At 44.9% G+C, this 21,765-nt stretch overlaps 1 protein-coding gene across 3 annotated transcripts in view; it reads right to left on the bottom strand.

Annotated features, from left to right (window-relative positions):
• YPEL2 (yippee like 2) overlaps positions 1 to 21,765 on the bottom strand; it is a 69,069-nt gene that overhangs the window by 41,406 nt on the left and 5,898 nt on the right. For 2 of the 3 annotated variants that reach the window (XM_075013949.1, XM_075013952.1), the window contains exon 2: positions 3,904 to 4,204. In XM_075013949.1, the coding sequence (XP_074870050.1) occupies positions 3,904 to 4,020 (117 nt within the window). In that variant the 5' untranslated portion in view covers positions 4,021 to 4,204. Of the gene's footprint in view, positions 1 to 3,903; positions 4,205 to 15,704; positions 16,152 to 21,765 lie in introns of all 3 variants that reach the window. The other variant, XM_075013950.1, reaches the window with a different exon arrangement.

Below are 21,765 nucleotides of genomic sequence, written 5' to 3'. Positions count from 1 at the left end.
GATGTGGTGCTGCGCAACGTCGATGTTGAACATCGACGTTGCCAGCCCTGGAGGACATGTAGACGTTATTCATCGAAATAGCCTATTTCGATGTCACCACATCGAAATAGGCTACTTCGATGTAGGCTTCACGTGTAGACGTAGCCTATATTTGCCCTTTTCTAGTCTTCTGGAATCTCTTACATATTTCATGACTTTTCAAAGATAATAGCTAATGGCTCACATAGGTCCTCAATCAGCACCTTGGGTATTCTAGGATGGATTTCATGAGCCCCAGCATGACTTGAGAAAGTCTAACTTTTCTAAGTAATTTTTAAACTTGTTCTTTCTTTATTTTAGCTTCTGATTCTACTCCATTTTCACTGGCATTCAATGACCAACTGTTTTGGTGTAAACCACAACACAACCATTAAACACTTCTGCCATTTACACACTTCTGTTTTTTTTCCTCTTCATTGAGCAATGGCTTTACTTGGTCCTTGGTCTTCCTCTTGCTTCTAATATGTTCACAGAATGTTTTCTTGCTACTCTTTGATAGCCAGTTTGATACCGTTCTGTGCCTTGCCTTTCCTAATTTTGCCCCTACATACTTGTGTTAGAAATAAAATGCTGTCTGAGTCTCCACCCTCTTCTCCCAAAAGATGCATTTTAAATTTTTGCAACAGCCTTAAAATGTGGCCTGTTAGGTAAGGACAAAATGGGGGAAAAAGACAGAGACCCTGCAGTACTTTAGGCATCAGAAAAAAAAAATGTGGGTTGTACAGGACAGAGGTTGGGGGGAATTAACATGACAAGGAAGATAATCCCAGCATAATATTTATCGCAGCAAGTTTATTTATAATACTTAGCATTTCTAATGATTTATCCACAGAGAATCCATGTGTGTTAAGACAGTACTACCCACACATAACATATGGAAAATGCAAGTACTAAGAATAAGTGATTTCCCTCACTTCACACGGGAATAGAGCTGGGATAGAACCTGGAATTCCTGATGTCTCGTCCTGTGCTCTAGACATTAGACAAAGCTGCATATATTCGTATTTCAGAAGCTGTGATGGTGGCCCTCAGAGACAAGTTGCCAGGGCTCCTCAGAGACATCCACGATCTATTCTTTTACTTTGTAATAGCATTCACTGCCGCAGCATCCAATATTCTCCGCAAGATTCAACGATATGTTACAACAGGCTGTCAAGGCCTACATTTTCTCCCCTTTACTCTTGTAGCCATGAGGGCTTTGCATTTTTGCCCTTCACTTTCCCATCTTGCCTTTGCCCCCTTGCCCTCCTTTCTTCTCCTCCTCGCTGTGTTTAAGTGTACCTTTGGGGAGGCTGACGTGACAAAGTAAGTTTTATACTCTTGATCGTGGGCCAAGCGGCTTTTGGCCATTCTAATTCCCTTTGGCAAGGTGCACTATAGATGCTGGCTGAGCAGACCAGTCTTCTGCAAAGGCTTCCCCCCTAGAAGCAGTTACTTTATGGTCCCCAAAGATCTCTCTACTGAGGAAGGTCATCATGGTCGTGGAGTGAGAGGAGCCCTCCAGACTACCCTGGAAAGACCTTTCTAGTGAGGAGAGCAATGCAATCATCGGCTGGCAGCTGCTGAAGGTGAGGCTGGCTGTTACGGATTAGAAAGACTGTGTCCATGGTGGAATGCTCATATATGAACATCCTTTACGTTACAGAACAAAACAGCAGTCATGTAGCTCTTTAAAGACTAACAAAATAATTTATTAGGTGATGAACTTTTGTGGGGTAGACCCACTTCTTCAGATCTGGAGACAGAGCCCAGAACTGGAGACATGGGTCTGCCCCACGAAAGCTCATCACTTAATAAATTATTTTGTTAGTCTTTAAAGTGCTACAGGACTGCTTTTTTGTTTTGTTTGGATATAGACTAACACGGCTACCTCTCTTCAACTTTATGTTACTGTCATCCAGCAGGGGAGCATGAACGTAAAATCCTGTTTAATTGGCTAACCAGTTAAACCTAGTCTTTAACCAGTTACCTGAGTAAATGGGTTGAGGGGGTGGGGAGACAGCGGGAAAGGCCATTCCAGTCCAGCTGGGCTGGAGTGCCCCTGCTTTCAGCATGCTGGAGACTGGGGCTGCTCTGGCCTGGATGGAGCATGTCTGCCCATGGCACTGCCACAGGTGTGGGGGGCACCCCAGTGCAGCCTGAGTGGCCTCTGCCCACAGCCGCCCAGCCCGGGAGTGCCATAGACAGGGGTGCTCTTGCCTGGCCAGAGCAGCTCCCATATGCACTGTGAGACTGGGGGCTCCAGCTGGGCTGAAATAGCCCCAGACCCAGCAAGCCACAGGAAGGGGCACTGCAGCGTGACCGGAGCAGCTCCTATCCATAACAGGGGGTCAACTCCAGCCCACCTGGGCTGAAGCAGCCTCCCCAGCTGCCTCTTCCCTGCAGGGCTGGTGTGGACAGGGCTACTCTGGCATGGCTGAAGTGCCCCCGCCACCCCACATGGAGGCCAGGGACTGCTCTAGCCCATATGGGTTAACCTTTCACGTCCCTCACAGGGAGATCATGCCACAGGTGCATGGAGCATCACAGATGGCCCACTGAACATCCAGCTGAATGGGGGAGGAGAACCTGCAACTAGCCTGTCTCAAGAAGGAAGGAGGCACTTTTTACAGCTGTGCCTACATGAGCATCAAACAGAGCCCAGACAGACTTCAATGGCTGTCAAGCATTTTGACAAGCCAGGGACTAACCCACTCACTGCAAGTTAATGCAGCCTAACCTTTTCTGTGCACATGGCTGACAAGAGGGCACCATGCGCTTTCAGGCACTCTAAACGTAGCAAACAATGCATCCCCACATCAGGAGATCTAGGTTTACCACTTTCTCAAGGCTGTGTTGTTCCAAGTGGCTGAGCCAATTTTAAGGACCTGCTGAGAACTCACACTGCAATTTCCTCCCACCTCAGCTAATAAATCTGGTGGTGTGTCTGGTTTTTCTGAAACCAAACTTTATGAGCTGAATAAACTCTATGGATGGCAGCCAAGACCTGGAAACTTGACACCTGACCCCAGCAAGACACAATGTGCCCATCACCACTCTGCTTATCGCTGGCAGCAATTTCTTCTCTTTAGAAATCAATCACCCCATCATGCACCCCTATCTCCTATTGTTTGGCTTTTAAACTTTTTAAAAACTCAGCTGTCAGGACCCTTCACCAGGGTGATTCACAGATCAGAGCATACGAAGCAATGCCCCAGAGCCACCTGGTTACATCCCATTGCTTTTCCATTTCCACTTCTAACAGTCATGCTCCCTTGGTACCTTGCTAACAGGCCTATAAAGTTATGGCGATTTGAGCACCAATTCAGCAAGTCTTTGAGATGCTACCTCAAATTTCAAAACAAGCCACTGTGAAGTTCCTTTAAAGCCAAGACCACCCAAACATTTCCCAGGCCACCTCGTGGACAGCTCCACCTCAATTCACAACCTCCCTCTGGGCACTTCAGCAAATGCTTACATGGAAAGTAGTATCAGGAAGAGTATTGATGTACTTCTAGCCATCTTTTAATCCAGTTTTGCAGCAAGAAAGAAAAGGGAGGAGAGCTACTGTCATGGGATGAAACATGAGCTCCCCACAGATCACCAGCAAGTGCTCCAGCGGCCAGAGTTTGAGAACCTGTGCCATAAAGCTAGTTTATTGATTACATGAAAGTAAAAAGACAGAACAAGTTGTAAGAGCCATCACAGTGAGATCCATTTTCAAAGCCCAAACTGCAATGCCCATAATCCGGACATCTCCGCAAGCAGTGAGAAAGGTGCTTAATTGGGCTGCAATCCCAGGACATTTCTCAGATAACATTAGAGGTGTCTTCTCCCTGGGGAGGCTCACCCTGAAAATCTGCAGGGTGAGGTTCTTGCACATACCTTGGAAATGAGTTCATCATGATTGGCAAGATGAGCCCTGCAGTGAATGCAGCTATAGGTTCTGTGGCATGAAGGCAGATATGCCTGGAAAGTCTTGGACCTTGTCATCTTCACCATTGGAGCCACTGAATGCTGTGTGAACTCTGGGGTAGCCCAGGAGGCGCTCCCGCAAGAAGGGTCGCACGGGAAACAGCGGAAGACACAGGTAAAGGCCGTGGTTTGGCAGATGACGGGTGTGGGGCAGGCTCCACACACTGGAAGGAGAGATTCTGGTACAGGCAAGTGGTGGATTCACACGGACCTACGTTTAGAAATGAAACAATAAATAACATAGCTAATAGCTTAAATTCACACAAGACAGACAAACCCAACATATAGATACTCCCCGGGAAGGAGACATCCAACAATGGTAGATAACGGCCTATTGTTAGAGCATAGGGTTTATGGAAGAATTCTAATTGTGCGTCTAATTGTGCACGCTAGCCTGCAGCCACATGTGGCTATCTGTCAGGCTGAGTGTGGCTAGTTGGCTTGAACAATAAAGATATTTTCAGAATAGTGCAGCTAACCACTGCAGCAGCTACTGCTTCAGAACTGGTTGGCCACCACAGAATTAGAAGTCCACTGGAAGGAGGACTCGGTTCTATTCCTGGTTCTGTCAGGTCTTGGTCAACTAGCTTCTCCCTGCATTTATTTCCACCTAAAGGCATTATCAGACCCCCATTACCACAGTATCTAAGCACCTCACAATGTGTTTATCTTCAAAAACCCCTCTCTGAGGTATGGCAGTGCTATTATACAAGTTTTACAGATGAGGCACGGAGACTCCATGAGACTGACTGACTTGCCTAACTTCACACAGGAAGCTTGTGGGACAGCAGGGGATTAAACCTACGTTTCCCAAACACTAGGCTAATGCTTTACCCACTACAGCGGAGAGGCCAACCAGTTAGAGACGAAGAACCAAAAAAGTTACGGAGAGAGTGCAAAGAGCCACATATTATACATTTAGTTTTATCTAATACATGGCTCAATGCCCTCCTCCTCACCCAGAGCCAGACACTCCCAGACCCCCTACTCTAACCTAACCCTCCTCTTCTCCCCCAGAGTCAGACACCCCCAGCTACCCACTTTAACCAAATCCTCCACCGCTCTCAAAAGCCAGGGACCTCCAGCCCCCCCCCTCTAACCCAATCCCTCTCCCCTCCCTCAGAGCCAGGCATCCACCCCCACGCCCCCAGCTCTAACCTAATGCCTGTTATGCCTGGGGCTCCCTGGAGCTGCTGCCATGCACTTCTCCCTCCAGAACTTGGGGCAGTGTGCAGAGTGGTGATAAGCAGTCTGGGCAAACAGCTCCAAGCAGGAGCTGCATTTCATTGCGCAAAGAGCTGCATGTGCCTCAAGAGCTGTGGGTTGCCCCCTGCACTACGTCATTCTTCTATGACTATCCTAGTTTCCCCATTTGTAAATGGAGAATTAATAAAACGTACCCACCTTGCCCATATTGTACGTTCCAAAGATGGAAGCCACTCTCTAAGTGCAAGATACTACTCTAGGGCCTTGCCCCTGACACATCAGTAGTGGTTACGTCTAAGCGAAAGGGCAATCGTTAGGCATGTGACTAACCACTGTGAAAACATGTTCCACTATTCAATCTATTTAATGTAACCAGCACAGAGCACAAGATCCTTCAGCAACTCCTACATCTGTTCGTTACACAGTGCATAAAATAGTTCCTTTGCATCTCTAGATGGTGGAAAGAACATACCTTATAAACGGAGCAGTCATTTGCCCTGCCAGCCCAAATGACATCTGTGTTTTATAAATTAACCACAGGCTTTGGCTGGCTCCTCCCAAGAGTATTTTTCCTTTCCATCAAACATGTGATTTTGTTGTTCTCCTCTTGAATTTGCATGTTGTGGGCTAGCTTTATTTAGTTATGTCTCACAATAAGCTGACTTTTAATGCAAATTCCTGAGTGAACCCAACAAAGCAGAACAAGAGATGGTCTCTACACGGGCAGTAGAAACTCCCCTGGAGCATAGCTGATTATCTTCCAGGTCAGCTTGGTGACCCACGCTGGATTTATTCAGCTGAGCTATTTCAGTGGCTCAGCACTGTGGTATATTAAGCCAGTTCAGCCATCGTTCCAATGTGCTGTGCTGCATTAATAACCAAACATGCTAGGGATGGGAGGTGCAGAGAGCTGCTGGATCTGGACTGTTCTGGGCAGCTGCATCTTTCTCTCACGCTGGCAAAAAGGTGTGAATTGTCTGAACACCACGTACAGAAATCATGCAGCCATTCAGAAAGCAAAGGTAGAGGCTTAAGCAAGTATGATGTAAAACAGAGGCAGGGACTTAGCTTGGGTGGTCTCTGATGCTCTTTATAGCTCTGCTTAATGTTGTTGAGATGATAAAGCACTCAGATCAATGGGGCAATTCCCTTAGAGGGAAACTGAGAAGCCAATTAAATGTTTACAGCCCACAATGCCAATCACCATAATCATCGATTGCTAGGCAGCCCTGCTTGGGCCCACGTTCAGAAGCATAGTTAAAATCTACAGTGTGCCTATATGATTTAGGAATCTATTTTCAGAGCACTTATACCCCAGGAACACCAGTCCTGGAACCTTTCCCAGCAACAAAGCCCGTTGCCAGCTTTGTCCACATATCTTCTCTGGAAATACCATCACTGGACCTAACCAGGTTACTCTCAGAATCACGGGCACTTTCTCATGCTCCTCTACTAACATCATATATGCTATCATGTGCCAACAATGCCCAGGTGCTTTGTATATTGGACAGACTTCTAACTCCCTTAGACAAAGGGTCAATGGGCACAAAACAGACATCAAAACACTCCAGATCCACAAACCAGTCAGTCAACATTTTAATGGAATGGGGCATTCTGTCAGTGACCTAAAGGTATGTGTGTTACTGAAGAAGAATTATCGCACCGTCCTGGAAAGGGAAGCAGCCGAGCTGGCTTCTATATTCAAATTCACCACATTAACACATGGTTTAAATCATGATGGGAACTTTCTGAGTCACCATAGCGGCTCGTCTGCATACTTGGCTCAATCTAATTCTTGACCTTCCCCCCTCACCCCTCCACTCTCTGATTTGCTCACCTTGATTATCTTTTTCTGATTTGTCCTCCTTGCTTACTGTTTTTGGTTCTCTGTGCCTTAAACATTGAGTCTGTTCTGGTCTGGCTATGGTCTGAAGAAGTGGGTCTGTCCCACGAAAGCTCACCTAATAAACCATTTTGCTAGTCTTTAAAGTGCTACTTGACTGCTTTTTGTTTAGACACCTACGTAACTGCTGAAAACAGGCCTTAAGTACCTAAGTGACTTGGGCTCTTCTGGGGAAAAAAAAAAAAAAAAAAAAAGCATTAACCATAACTTCCTTACCACTGCCAGCACCTAAAACCAAAGCATTTTACCTGCAACCCTTATAGTAAATAAATACCACATGCATCCAATAACTATGCAAGAGAAGTTCTAAAAACCTTATCGATGTATGCTAAGTGCACCATGTTGCAAGAGTCAACAATGGAGTATTTCTCCACTGAGTACATATCATTTTGAATTATATTCTCATCTTCAAAAGCACTTGCAACCTCTGCCACCGTGGTAGCACCTGAAAACTTACTAAGTGTACTCTCCATGCCAATATCTAAAACATTAATTAAGATTTTGAATAGAACCAGCCTCAAAACTGATCCATGTGGAACCCCACTTGTTACACTCTTCCAGCGTGATTGTGAACCATTGATAACTACTCACTGAAAAGGGTTATCCAATTAGCCACCTTACAGAAGCTCTATCAAGGTTTTAAGTATCAGAGAGGTAGCCGTGTTAGTCTGTATCTTGTTGTTCATCAAGGTTTTATTTTCCTAGTTCATTTATAAGAAGGTCTGTATAAGAGAAAGCCAGAGTGTATTAAATGCTTTAGTAAAGTCTAAGTGTACCACAACTACAGTTTGTCCCTATCAGGTTGGTTTGACATGATTTGTTCTTGACAAATCTATACCATTACTTATCACCTTCTTATTTTCCAGTTGTTTGCAAATGGACTCCTTAACTCTTTGCTCCATTATCTTTCCTGGTACAGAAGTTAAGCTGACTGGTACGTAGTATCCTGGGTTGTTCTTATTTCTCTTTTTATAGATGGGCACTTCATTCGCCCTTTTCCATTCTTCTAGAATCTTTCCCATCTTTCATGATTTTTCACTTATCTCCTATATCAGCTCCTTCGGTATTTTGGGATGGATTTCATCAGGCCCTGGTGACTTGAAGAAATCTAGCTTGTCTATGTAATTTTTAAACTTGTTCTTTTCTTATTTTCCTATTCTAATTTCATTTTCTCCAGCACTCACTATGCTAGGCATCAAATCATCACCAGCCTTCTTGGTGAAAACCAAAACAAAGAAGTCATTGTGTACATCTGCCACGTCCACATCTTCTATCGTCACCGAGTAATGGGCCCATCCTGTCCTTGGTCTTTCACTTGCTTCTAGTATGTTTGTAGACTGTTTTCTTGTTACTTTTCGTGTGTCTAGCTAGTTTGAGCGACTTTTGTCTTTGCCTTTCTAATTTCGCCCCCATGTTCTTGGAGACTGCATGGGGGGGGCACTGCACTGCCCCACCTTCCCTTCTTGCCTCTACGCCATCCGTTCCCATGGCCCTGTCCTCCCACCCTGCTCCGCCCAGGCCTCACCTTTCTCCTCCCTGACCCACCTCCCTACCTTTGCTCCACCCCCACCCACCTCTTCCTGCAGAAGTGCCACACTGCTGCTTCACCCCTCCCACCAGTGCTGAGCGGAAGGTGGGGGGTATTGCCCCTGTACTCACTGGAAGCAGCAGGGTGCTCATGGTGAGTGTAAGGGGGCACGCACATGGCGGGGTTGCACGTGGCCTCCTGTGCATCCCCACACATTGCCTATACTTGAGTTAATTTCCTAGTTTCCATGTGTTGTAGGCTCCTCTTTGATTTTTAGATCATTCAAAATCTCCTGGCTAAACCAGGTTGGCCTCTCGCCATACTTGATAACTTTTCTACTTAGTGGAACAGTGATTGCTCTTGCACCCTAAATAACATCTTTTAAAAAACTGTCAACTATCTCCGATTGTCACAGCTAGAATTGACATATCTGAAATCGACTTACCTGACTGTTCTCACCATAGCAATGAGTATAGGAGTTAACTGCTGATCCGACAGATCGATTTCGTACCTTTCCACCTGACACATGAAATCGAACTCTGGAAAATCGACCCTAACTGGATCGATCTTCCCGGAAGTACAGATTGAAGACTTTCCTCTTAATCTTCCCCCCAGGTTCCTTGGGGGGATCTTACTTACCAATTCCCTGAGTGCACTAAAGTTTGCCTTCTTGAAATCCACTGCCTTTATTTTGCTGTTCTCCCTCCTACCACTCTTTAGAACCATGAGCTCTACCATTTCATGTCCACTTTCACCCAAGCTGGATTCCTCTTTCAAATTCTCAACCGTTTCCTCCCTATGTGTTAAAAATCAAATCTAGAACACCCTCTCCCAAGCAGTTTTGTGCACATCTGGAAATAAAAAAAAATTCTTTGCTATTAGTGAACTGATGAACTAATCCAATCAGTCCTTTCACATTAAAAGTAAAAGGACAATTCTCACACTGATCCTGACACAGAAAAGAAGCTTTCAAATCCCATAAGGCCTGATCCAGCTCCCACTAAAATCAATGGGACTCTTTCCCTTAGCTTCACCGGGAGTGGGATCCCTGCAAATCCCAAGGTATCTGCATCATTCGTGGGGCACGTCTGTGGATTGCAAATGGCTGTGGATCCAAATTCTATAACTGCACAGGGCTGTAGTGCCAGTGGCTGTGCAGACCACATGATTTCTCAGTGCTAGATGCAGAGTCACATCCCTGAATTTCAGCAGTCAACGAGGCCTGTCTTTTCTAACAAATCAGAGAAACAAGAGGCATGCACGCAGACACAAGAACTTTCCAGACGGCGACTGGGCTGGGTTGAAAAGCAGAGTTTTCCTTTAACATTGAAAAGTGATTGGGGGCTTATATGCTCGAACCTGAATTCAAGATTAAGATGACACAAACAAGACAGTTAAACATATAGGGCGGGGAGGGAAATCTTTTTTGGGGCCACTGATCTACTGAAAATCTATTTGGGGGCTTCGCAAGTGAGAGACAAACCTCCCCCCTGCAAAAAGAACCCCATAACCCTCACTGATGGGACCCCAACAGAGATTCCTCACTCCCCTGGCACTCCAGCCCCACAGCAGGGGAGGGGGAACAGGAAGCAGAGAGGAGCAAACTTGAGGGCTCCCCACAGGCCAGACTCTCTCTTTTGGGGGCGCCAGGGTTCGTAGATTTTGTGAGGCCCCCTCCTCCAGGCTCTGGGGTGAGGCCAAAATGAGGGTCTCAGTGTGCAGGATGGGGTGCTAGAGGGTGGGATAGGGATGGGGTCAAGGGTGGGCATCCGGGTGGGAGATCGGGTGCAGGAGCTGGCTGGGAGTGGAGGTCTGTCCAGAAGGGAGGGTGCAGAAGTGGGCTGAAGGTGGAGGTATGTGGAAGGGTGCAGGAGAGGACAGAGGGTTGAAGGTCTAGCAGTCAGGGAAGGTACAGAAGTGGGCTGGGGTGTCTGGCCAAGGGGGAGGGGGCATGAAAGATGGTGGGTGTACAGTCTGGCCAAGACAGAAGGTGAAGGAGCAAGGGAGGGTGTAGGAGCAGACCAGGGCTGGGAGAGCTGGGCAGGAGGGGAATAGGATACGAGGGTTGGCATGAGGGGAGTGATCTGGGAAAGAGACACTTCCTGTGGCTCTGTGTTCCCTGCCTCTCCCAGGACCTCTTCTGCTCCTATTGGTCAAAATCCAGACAATGGGATCAGCTTGGAAACCCGACCATGAGCGATTTCCCACACCGTGTTCCCCCAGCCAGGGAGAGAGGGAGCACCAGTGGCACCACATAGAGCTGCTTCCTGCTCCCTGGCAGAACCCACCATCTGGAGCCAGCCCATGAGTCTCAAGGCTCCCCACCTGCATTTCTCGTCATGGGCCAGATGCTGGGGAGGGGAGCCCCACGTCTTAGGAGCCAGATCCAGACAAACTACGGTGTAGATCTGGACTGCAGGTTGGGGGTTTCCCACTCCAGATATAAGGGAATCTGTTCTTTGCTCCCTATCCTTTTGATGTAATCAAGTGCAACACCTTCCAACTTTCCTGAATTCACCGAGTGCCAGAATTCCTGATCATAAGATGAAAGAACCACCCCAACATTCCGAACTCCTGATTGAGTATTTGACACTAATTCCTAACAGATCTTGGAGTCCAGAATGTGTGAGCCATGCACCTTGCCCTCCGAGGACAGAAAATAAACTGTGCTCTGACTTGGGCCAAATGCAGTTGGATTCCAAGGCAAAGAACCAAACCTGTTTGAAAGGAACAGATTACAATGAAAAGACCAGCCAGAGGAAAGAGAGAGGAAAAGACTGGCAAGTGCTTTACCTTATTTCCAAGGTTTATACAGACGCTGTCTGGCTTCTCTTCCCGATCGCTTTGAAAATCATGCATGTAAAAGAGAGACTGTAACATTCTCTTTTATATTCCCCAATATTCCTGCCAAAGGGAAGTACTAAAGGGCTGTTTTGTGCCTCTCCCTCCAATATGCACCCTGAAGCCAATTCAAGTCTCATTTCTGACTGTGCCTGAACACAGCAGCACTGGCTTTGTACTGCAGCACTAGGAAGACAAAAAAAGAAGCTGCCAGTGGGGTGTGTCAAACAAAAGGATGCATAATTGTTGTCTAGACAAAACCTAGAGGAAATGGTCGTGATGATCTCCCCTGTTACTTGCCTACTCTTTCTCTCTAGAGTCATTGAGCAATGGCACATTTAGAACCACCATTAGAATGGGGTGTAACACAGGCATCTTTAAGGGGAGACTGGCCCAAACCTACCCATGTCATAATTATCAGCTTCCTAACTTGAGAGGAGTTGGCTTACAAGGGTCAGGTTGTAGTTAATAGGTCTTACAAGAGGGTAGACAAAGTTCAATTAGCAAAATGGAGGCATAGGGAGAAGGCAAGCTCAGCACCCTAAGGGAAGCATGCTAAGTGCTCGATTCCAAAAAGGGGTCCTAGGAACAGGACGAAGAGGATGGGCTGAAGAAAAGTCTCCCTGGAAGAACAGAGAAAAGAAACAAGACTTTTGACTTGTGCTACCCCAGAAGAGGTTAAGGTTTTCATCACTCAGCCAGGCAGCTAAACCACTTCAGTGCGAGCTGAAAGGACCCACCTCAAGCAAGAAAACTGAGTTGAGTATCAACAGTGCTAGGTTTGAGTAGCTACAGGTGCTAAGAGAGCAGCCATGCCTTGTGAGAGGAGGAGACCATGAAATGGAATTAGTCTAGAGGGAGAGGGGAAGGAACAAAGCACTTATTCTTTTCCACTACAAAAGCATGTTAATGTTTATAACTTGTCTCTCACAACATGCCCACAGGGAGTAGGTAAAATCTCTGTTCCACAGGTGCAGAAACAGTAACAGAGGTTAAGGGAGACTATAGCCGAGCTAGGGGCAGAAAGTCCGGGTGGCAGTCCTATAGTCTCAATATTGCTGCTGAATACAAGAGAGAACAATTACTGTTTGTGCACAAAAACTCTGATAATCTGCTAGGACTGCAAAATGGACTTTAAATGCTTCAGATAATGCTGAGTATACAAGTAGGTGTGGCTAACTTCATATATTTACACACACACAGGCTTAAAATACACCACTGCTGCTACTCGAAAAACTGCATTGTAGCTGTTCCTGTCGAGGTTGGAGGCTGGGCTCTGAAATCTAGCGAGGGAGTGGAGGGTTTTCGTTCCTGGGCTCTAACCCAAGTCAGGCTGTCTACTCTGCTATATCTACTCCCACAGCCCAAACCCTGTGAATCCAAGTCAGTTGGCTTGGGCTCAGAGATTTGGTGCTGCTGGTTTTAGTTTGCAGTGTAGTTCTGCTAAAATGTCATCTCAAAATGTGTGGAACAGTAGACTATGGTCTCAATGTACGTGCATCTGACAAAGTGGGCCTTTGCCCACAAAAGCTTATGCTCCAATAAATCAGTTGGTCTATAAAGGTACCCCAGGACTTCTCATTGTTTGTGGCTACAGACCGACCCTGCTACCCCTCTGATACTTATGTTCTCAATATACAAACTTCCACCTCCAAGGTACTGCATTCTTTTCTTCTGCGGCAGGCAGAAGCACAGCTGGGTGGTAATGAATCAAATATAGTTAATGCATCATGCCACCATCTCACTCATTTAAATGGAAGCAGCAGCACTGGGCCTGTCCCCCAATCCCTGACTGCTGCGGGCAGCTGGAACAGCGCTGCTGCAGTGTTTCAAAGGGGCTGGGGACAACTGAACCCCTTCTCGTCCCCCACCCCACAATCCCGCTGGACAGCTCTGAATGCCAGACAAAGGCAAAGTCACAAGGCCAGGCTATGCCGATAACAACACAGTCTAGCACTACTCATCTTCTGTGCAGGTGGCATTTGCTGTCTCTACTATTGGTTGGTCTCCATTCCATTTACACCCTTTTATAACAAAAAGCCTTTATTATTTTGACAACAGAAGTACAAATACAGTGAGAGAGGTACACACAGAATGGTCAGCGTCCACTCTACTAAGCCGATGCCATAGCACCAGAGACACTGCCCATGTCTACGTGAGCCCCAAACTTCGCAATGGCCACACAAATGGCCATTTCAAAGTTTACTAATGAAGCGCTGAAATGCATATTCAGCGCTTCATTAGCATGCGGGCAGCCGCGGCACTTCGAAATTGACGCGCCTCGCCGCCGCGCGTCTCATCCCCATGAGCTGATGGGAATAAGGGGACTTCGAAGTAGGCAGGGTCCTTTCAAAAAGGAGCCCCGTCGGGATGAGACGCGCGGCGGCGAGGCACGTCAATTTCAAAGTGCCGCAACCGCCCGCATGCTAATGAAGCGCTGAATATGCATTTCAGCGCTTCATTAGTAAACTTCGAAATGGCCATTTGCGTGGCCATTGCGAAGTTTGGGGCTCGTGTAGACATAGCCACTATCCAACATTTTAGAGTCATTCCTAGAATAGGCACACTGAAGTCAGTGGTGCTGGAATTTGAGACTGGCATTTAAATACACTCATCCCTCACTACATGAGCGCAACTGGTTCCCAACTTTCTGCTTGTAGGCAGACACTCGTAAGAGGGACACTAAGTTTCTATTAAATTACATGTAAAAGTCTCTGATAGGTTCCTAGGGCTCCTAACTTGGATAAGGAGTGGCAGCAGGTAGTGCTGCTTTTGAAAGGTGAGTGAACCTTGGGTTGGAAAGGGTTAAAGGCTGAGCGCAGTTTGGGGCTGTGAGTGGGAGGGAGGATTAACACCTGGTGGTGAGTTATGGGGGGTCAGGCTGCCGCAGTTTAGGGATGGCGGGGACAGGCTACAGGGATCAGGGGGTTGGGGGTGGGGGTCTGGGTGCTGCTGTTTGGGGCTGCAGGGCCACTGGGGGGGTCACGTGGTGGGGCCACGTGTGTCAGGTGGCAGAGGGATCTGGCTGCCGGCCGGTAAGGGGGTCTGGCTGCCGCAGTTTGGGGCTGCAGGGAAGGGTGAAGTGGTGGGGGGCGTGTAGCCACAGGGCTGGCAGGGGAGTCAGGCTGCCATGGTTTGGTGCTGTGGGGCCGTGGAGGAGCAGGGGTGATCAGGTTGCAGGGCCAGCAGGTGGTCTGGCTGCAGCAGACTGGGGCTGTAGGACTGGCGGGGTGGGGTGGTGGTGTCAGACTAGGGGGTTGGAGCCACAGGGAGGGGGCTCGTATTAATGGGGGGAGTTCACTCGTAGAGTGAACTAAGGTAGGCAAATGCATCCCTCATTTAAGTGAGTACTCGTAAATAAAGTACTCGTTTAACAAGGGATGAGTGTAATCAGAGGGTGGAAAAGATGTCAGATGGGATCCTGGACTGTAATCCTGCAAACCATCAATGAGATATTTGCTGGAACTTTGCGTGTTTTACATGCATGTGTCCATTTTTAGGGGCATACTGTGTAATAGTATAGCTCTCTGTGGGGGCTAAAACATGACAGATGTTTTGCTGAGAAGACTCTGATGTTTATCCAGTATTCACTCATGCCTCCATACATAACCAGCCCCTATGGCAGCTTTTCTCATGAGACTGCTCATCCATGAAGGAAATACAGTCAACTTAAGGACAGGAAAATGAGAGTTCATCCCAAGCACTTGCATTCTTCTATAGTAAAATCTTTCATATCTGGCATTCTACCACCCGGAACTCTCAAATAACCAGCATTTGAACCATAAGTACATTTTAGTGACACTTCCCATAAGTAGAGGATAGTGAAAGTAAATACAAATAAATAAAGTATAAGTTTACAGCGTACAATACTGCTGTTGGGAAATAAAGTACTCTGCATACATTTGTTTGTGTCTTAATATTTAATCTTGTTTTTCTTTAGTGTTATGCATTGTTAGGTATGCCTCTCTGTCATCCAGAATATTTGAATATCCAGCAACTTCCTGGTCCGCGGGCTGCCAAATATGCAAGTCTACTGTAGTCATACGCTAGAGAATCCTGATTCTTGGAGCAGTCCGCACACAATGGCTGAAAATAAGAGCCTATAAAACTAACTCACATCCACTGCAGTTCAAGGGTCACCCAACTGTTTTCATTCTGAGAACGAAAACACTGTACACTAGGAAAACATTTTTAGAGGCTGCTGATAAAGAGAAATATGTATCAATTAAGTACCTTATACGACAAGGAATGCTTGGATACAGGGTATTTTAAAAAACCAGCCTGTTTGGAAACGAGAGACTCCCTTCTTGGGTATCTTCACTCATGAATATATCAAGGAGATACTGATGTCCCTTCTCCTGGGTGTAATTCCAGTGCAGGAAATCCAACTCCGAAGGGCTCTTTGTTTCATCAAGGTCATGGACTGTAGCCACCAGGCTCCTGCTTATGGTTCCATTCAATTGCTTGAGGTCACTCACTCATCATGGATTTTTAGGTTGGGTAGCCACAGGCTGGAAGCTATTTTGGCACTGATTAGTGCACTGCTGCTTAAAAGAGCAAGGATGTTTCATGGGGAATGCACTGAGACTCAAAATCTCCATTCAATCCCCAACTGCCCCATTGTTTTTCTTCGTGACCTTGAGCACCAGATAGTGCTAGATGCTCGGTCCCGTTGAACATCTGCCAAAAAGAAGTGGAAACCAGAGCTATTCAGTGCCCAGGATGGGGAAATCAGGCCATGGATCTGTCTAGGCCAGGAGTCTGCAACTCATGGCTCCAGAGCCACATGCTACTCTTTAAGGGCTTCTTTGCAGCTCCCGACCTATAATTGCAAAATTTAAAAAAAAACCACCCTCCTGCTTATTTTTTGATATTTCAATGCCCAACAATGAACAATTAATATCCAAATAGCAAATGATGGATAACTCCCTCTTTAATATGTGAGGTGCATTCTGGGATGCCCGTGTGCTGTTTTTAAAATAGGGGTTACAAAAAATACGGTTGGTGTTATTTATTAGGGACTGTCTCATTCGCATGCATTGCAGCTCTTGAATTCTTGAGTTTTTTTACCAAATTATTTAAAAAAAAAAAGTTTTTCTTGCTCTTTTGGTTGTGGACTCCCGGTCTAGGCCTAGAAAAAAAATTATTATGATCAGTTTTCAATCTTGTTTAGTCAGATGCTCTTTGGAGCTGAGATCATGCCTCACCATGTGTATGTATACCATCTAACCCAATGGGATGCCGACAGCGGTTACATTAAAAACTTGAAACATGGAGCAGCAAACAATTTGTTTATGCCACACCTAGCCAGTCACTGCTTTTTGGAAAGAAAGCACCATCTACTTAACTATCAGTCACGAAATCATCCTCACTGTGTGCATAACTTCAGTCTTTTTGCCTCTTCATTTTTCTGTCTGGATTCATTTCACCCATCAAGTCAAAGTAGAATAATGAGAATCCAGCCAGCAAAAAGGCTTGTAATTCAGATTTCTCCCGTGCCCATCAGTGATGGAAAAGATTTGTACCATGACAGCTTTGGCATTGTATGTCCTGCTTCGTTACACAATTGGGTAGCACTGGGGTCCCAATTTATTCTCAGGATGTATAGTCAGATTCCTTAAGTTTTTTTTTTTTGAAAGCACATATTTTAGTCAGTGATGTCCCCCTCCCACGGCTTAAATTCTTTTTGGAACTGTGCTGGGTAATTGGTCAGTTTTAAGGCTACTTTGTAATAAAACTTTGAAAGCGCCATATGATTTCTGATTGCTGTTTCAAAACTCTAACATTTGTTAATGTAAATTACTACCACCCACCCCATGCACAGCAAAACAATACTATACTCTTTTGATTTAACACAGTACCAAACCTTCACATTTTCTGGTATACCTGTGAAAGCTGTAATCTTAGATTCTGCCAAAATGGGACTGAATCTCTGCATCTCTATGAACAGGGAGTTTATCTGGAGGCTGACATCTTTTGCTTAAGTACCCAAATTTTTATTTAAAAACTGAATGTTTATTTCTTTTGGATGCAAAGAACAAAGTTCAAAATACAAACCAGGTTTAAATCAGACGCAGCAGCATCTGCCTGAGTTTGCAGAGGACTAACAATCGTTGTGAAAGGGATGAACTACCCCCTTCTGTGACTCCTAATAACGGTAATTTAAATGCCAGTCTTCTTACTTCATTGCTGATCCAAACACACAAGAAAGGGCAGGGATGCTTCTATGAAGAGGGGCACAATCTGCTGCAAACGGTGCTTAATTCTGGCATCTCACTGTTTTTGGGTAGAACCTTAGGCTGTTGCTACACTACCATTGTCCTCTCGGAGGGGGCATGGTAACGAGGCAATTCGAAGTAGGCTAATGAGATGCTAATATGCATATTCAGCACCTCATTAGCATAACGACAGCCATGAGAACACATTTTGAATTTCAGATTGGCAATGAAGATGGAGGCAGCTTCGAAATAAGCACCTTGCTTCCACTTTCCCTTACTCCCACAGAACTAGATTGGAGTAAGGGAATGTTGAAGTGGGGTACTTATTTCGAAGCTCTCCCCATCTTCACTATCATCTGAAATTTGAAGTTTGTTCACACAGCCGCCATTATGCTAACGAGGCACTGAATATGCATGTCAGTGCCTCATTAGCTTGCTTCAAATTGCCTCATTACCATGTCCCCTCCGATGGGGCAATGGTAGTGTAGCAGCAGCCTCAGAGTATCATCCTTCTTTTCTGCCTCTTTCCCCCCACTTCTCTCAGCCTGACCACTTGCTAGTAATAGTGTCAGCCAAGGATAGCATACCGTATTGATGTAGCAGTGGTAACCAGAAATTCCATGGGACAGAAAATTCTGTAGTGTCAGGCAGAACTAAAATGTCCCCTCTCATGCTCGGAGGACAAGAGCTAAGTTGTGGGAGGCCCTGAAACCAAGCATGATTAGCTCCAATTCAAACACAAACAGCCAAGGGAACCCAGCAAAGGGTTTCAAAGAGGATCTAGGCAGAGACAATACACCCCTTAATTCCTTCACCTTCCTAGCTCTAAAACGCATCTACTAAGATTCCAGATAAAACACTAGATGGGGCATTCCATGCAGCCTGTCCACACTGTTTCTTAAATCAGAATAATCACTACTATGTGAGTGGAACATACACTTCTCTTGGGGGAAAGTATAAGGCCTGATGGCTCAAACAGAGAAAGGGTGGTTTGTATTTTCTTTTGTTCCTCCTTCTCCTCTCAGCTCTAATGACACAACCTAACCATAAATAATGAAATCAAAACATGCAGCAGACGGGCATCAGCCCCTCTCCTGCTTTACAGAAACTTTAACTGCTTTAGTTTTCTGGATTCACCTTAGCAAGCCATTTCACTTCTCAAGGCCTCAGGTCACTCGTCTTTATAGTGGGACTATTACCATCCACCTTTGTACACTGCTCTAAGATCTTCTGATTAACGCTGCCATATAAATGCACAAGATCACTTACAGCAATTATCAGCTTTGTGCAGAAGCAACTGATGGTACTATACAAGGGCTGGAAAGCAATAATTAAAGACTAGTGAATCAGGGGAAGGCAAAATGCCAAACGTGTTGCACCTGCCACACTCCACATACCATAGCCAATTTATCCAGAGAAGCAGCAGAGTTTTTATTCTGCTGAGGAGCCATCAATGATAAATCTGTCATTAACATTATATTAATCACATTTTAAAGTATCTTTCACAGGGCAGTAAGCCAGTCTGTGATGTAGTACAAGTCTTGCTATCAGAACAAGACTTGGGCACATGCTCCAACCATTCAATTGTCTCTAAGACAATTTAGAAGTTGTCTGCAAACACTGGATATGGGAATTTAAAGGGATATTGGCATATTAGAAATAGAGTTTTGTTTTTATAATTGTTACTTCAGTGATTAACTCCTTGCAATGTTCGAACAATCTGATTTATTTTTCCATGATTTATGTAGTTTTTTAAATTATTTTCTAAACTTGACTATCTTTGAAGCAGATAGTCTTTAAACAAAAATTAAACTGACCAATTTCTACTCCATTTTTCTTTCAAGTTAGTAAGCTAATTAGCACAATATTTGGGTTGGTTTTAGGCACTCTCTACATAGAGAAAAATATTTAATATTCATATGAATGTCAATTTATATTGAGGGAACATTCATAAATAGATATAAGAATATAGGTTATATACACCTTACGGACAAGGGTAGTAGGTTAACTTTTGGTTCACTTTAAAACACCTTCAGCACGTCTCATAACAAACCTCTGTATTGTACGTCTGATAAAATGACTAATAGTTGTTTTCATAAATTAATCATCATTCTATACATGTAGTTTACTACACACACTATGTGCATATTCACTACATATGGCTTTGTACAAATGTTTAACAAGATCTGTGTTTTAGGCCTAACAGCATTCCATCAATCAGCAACTGAATTTTGAGGTAACAGCTTCATTGTAAAAAACTAGGCACTTATGGGACTTCTGATGAGTGTAGCATCTGAGTACATCACAAATATTACTTATCTTCAAAATACTATTGTGCAACAGTGTTATTCTCTATTTTATAGATGTGGAACCTACACACAGGTGACTTAGTCTCCATCCCACAGGAAGAGCAGCAGCTGAACCCCCCTCTCCCCCATACCAGTATCTTAATCACAAACCCACCCCTCCCTGCCTCTCTAGAATTCTTGGACTGTTTAAAAACCACACAGTTTGATTTTCACATGGCCACTGAATTAAAATAAACAGGCAACAAGAAGTTATATTGGTTATGTTCAAGTACTCTTTTGCAAGCTGAGCTCAATACAAAGGACATAGGACAATCAAAACTGAAGTCATCATGTAGGACTGGCCTAGGATCTAGTTGCCTTCCTAGGGCTTAATTCTACAGCCTTGCTCATGTGCACAAGGGTTGCAGACCCATACTTTTATTAAAAAGCCAATGAATAGCTCAAACTCTTATTTTCAGTCTCCAAGGAGGCATCCGACAACAGCATCCTTGCTATGCAGAGAAGTCAGTGCTACTGCTAACACGTTTCCAGGAGAGAAAGCAATATAGCTGTTGGGTTCCCACCTTTGCTTTTCAGATCAGTTTCATTGCAGCTGAACCTAGAATACAATAACCAGTTAAGACAGACAGCAGTGCAGACTGCCAAACTGCAACAGAAAACTAAACATGCAGAGAAGGTGCATGGCTGGCTGGAGCAGGGATTTGAAAGACATTTGTTTTTCGCTCCTGCCAGCAAAACCTGCTTGGGCTATAAATCAAAAACTGCAGGAAGAACTAACAGACACTCATACCACTTAACAGTTTGTATAAAGCAATAGCAGCCCTTAAGAGGAACTGGCTTGACTTGACAAAACTTCAATAGAATGATGTGACAGAGCAGTAAGATGCAATTCTTCATGCTTCTCCTGTATTTCTACCCCAGGTAAACTACATGTCAGACTTGTTATTAAAACAAGAGTCACAGTATCAGGACATGGCAACATTCTCAAGTTATTATTTAAAAATTGTTATGAGCACCACAGGGCATATATGGCATTCAAAACAGTAAACAAGGACACATGCTCTACCTGAAACATCTCACAATGTAGATTGTGACTTGAAAGGACACTGAGAATTCTACCCATCCAAAGACTGACCATTTGCTGCAGACATAATACCATTTTTTATTCATCGCCCCAATTTTTGTTTCCCCATTAATAGTGAAACATCCTCACTTTTTAAAAAACTATCTTAATCTATTATGCTTCCCCTGCATTCCTTACATTACTCAATTATCTAAATGTGAATCCTTCCCATGCCATCACATTTTGTTCAGAGCATAATAATGAGGCTCCAACATCCTAGTCTGTCCTGGACCGGTCAGCAGAAATTCCAAATTAAGTCCCACAAGATTGTTGTCTCTAAGCACTATTTGATGGAGGAATTATTTTGATCATCCCCTTTTGTATGTTCCTCCAGCTACTGAATGGCTCGCTTGTCATGTCAGATACTGTGGCTTCATCCTCAACACATGCTCCAAAAGGTTCCCTCTTCTGTTCTTGATAACTTTAAAAAGTTGTTGAACTCTCTGATGAATCTCAGCATTTATTGTAAATTCATTCTATTTGATATCTCATATTTTGTTGAATCACTTGCTTTCAAAAGATATTTAATGTTCATCTGTACTGTTGGCGGATCTCCATCTTTTACATTCACAGCTTACGGCAGAAATAACATTTGAGCAGAAGACTGGTAGTTTGGTTGTTAAATTGTAGATTTTTGATGATCA

Source organism: Carettochelys insculpta, chromosome 19 (genome assembly GCF_033958435.1).
Source record: "Carettochelys insculpta isolate YL-2023 chromosome 19, ASM3395843v1, whole genome shotgun sequence".
Taxonomy (NCBI): Eukaryota; Metazoa; Chordata; order Testudines; family Carettochelyidae; genus Carettochelys; species Carettochelys insculpta.
Note: the sequence above shows the minus strand (reverse complement) of the source record. Positions and strands in the feature narration are given on the sequence as shown.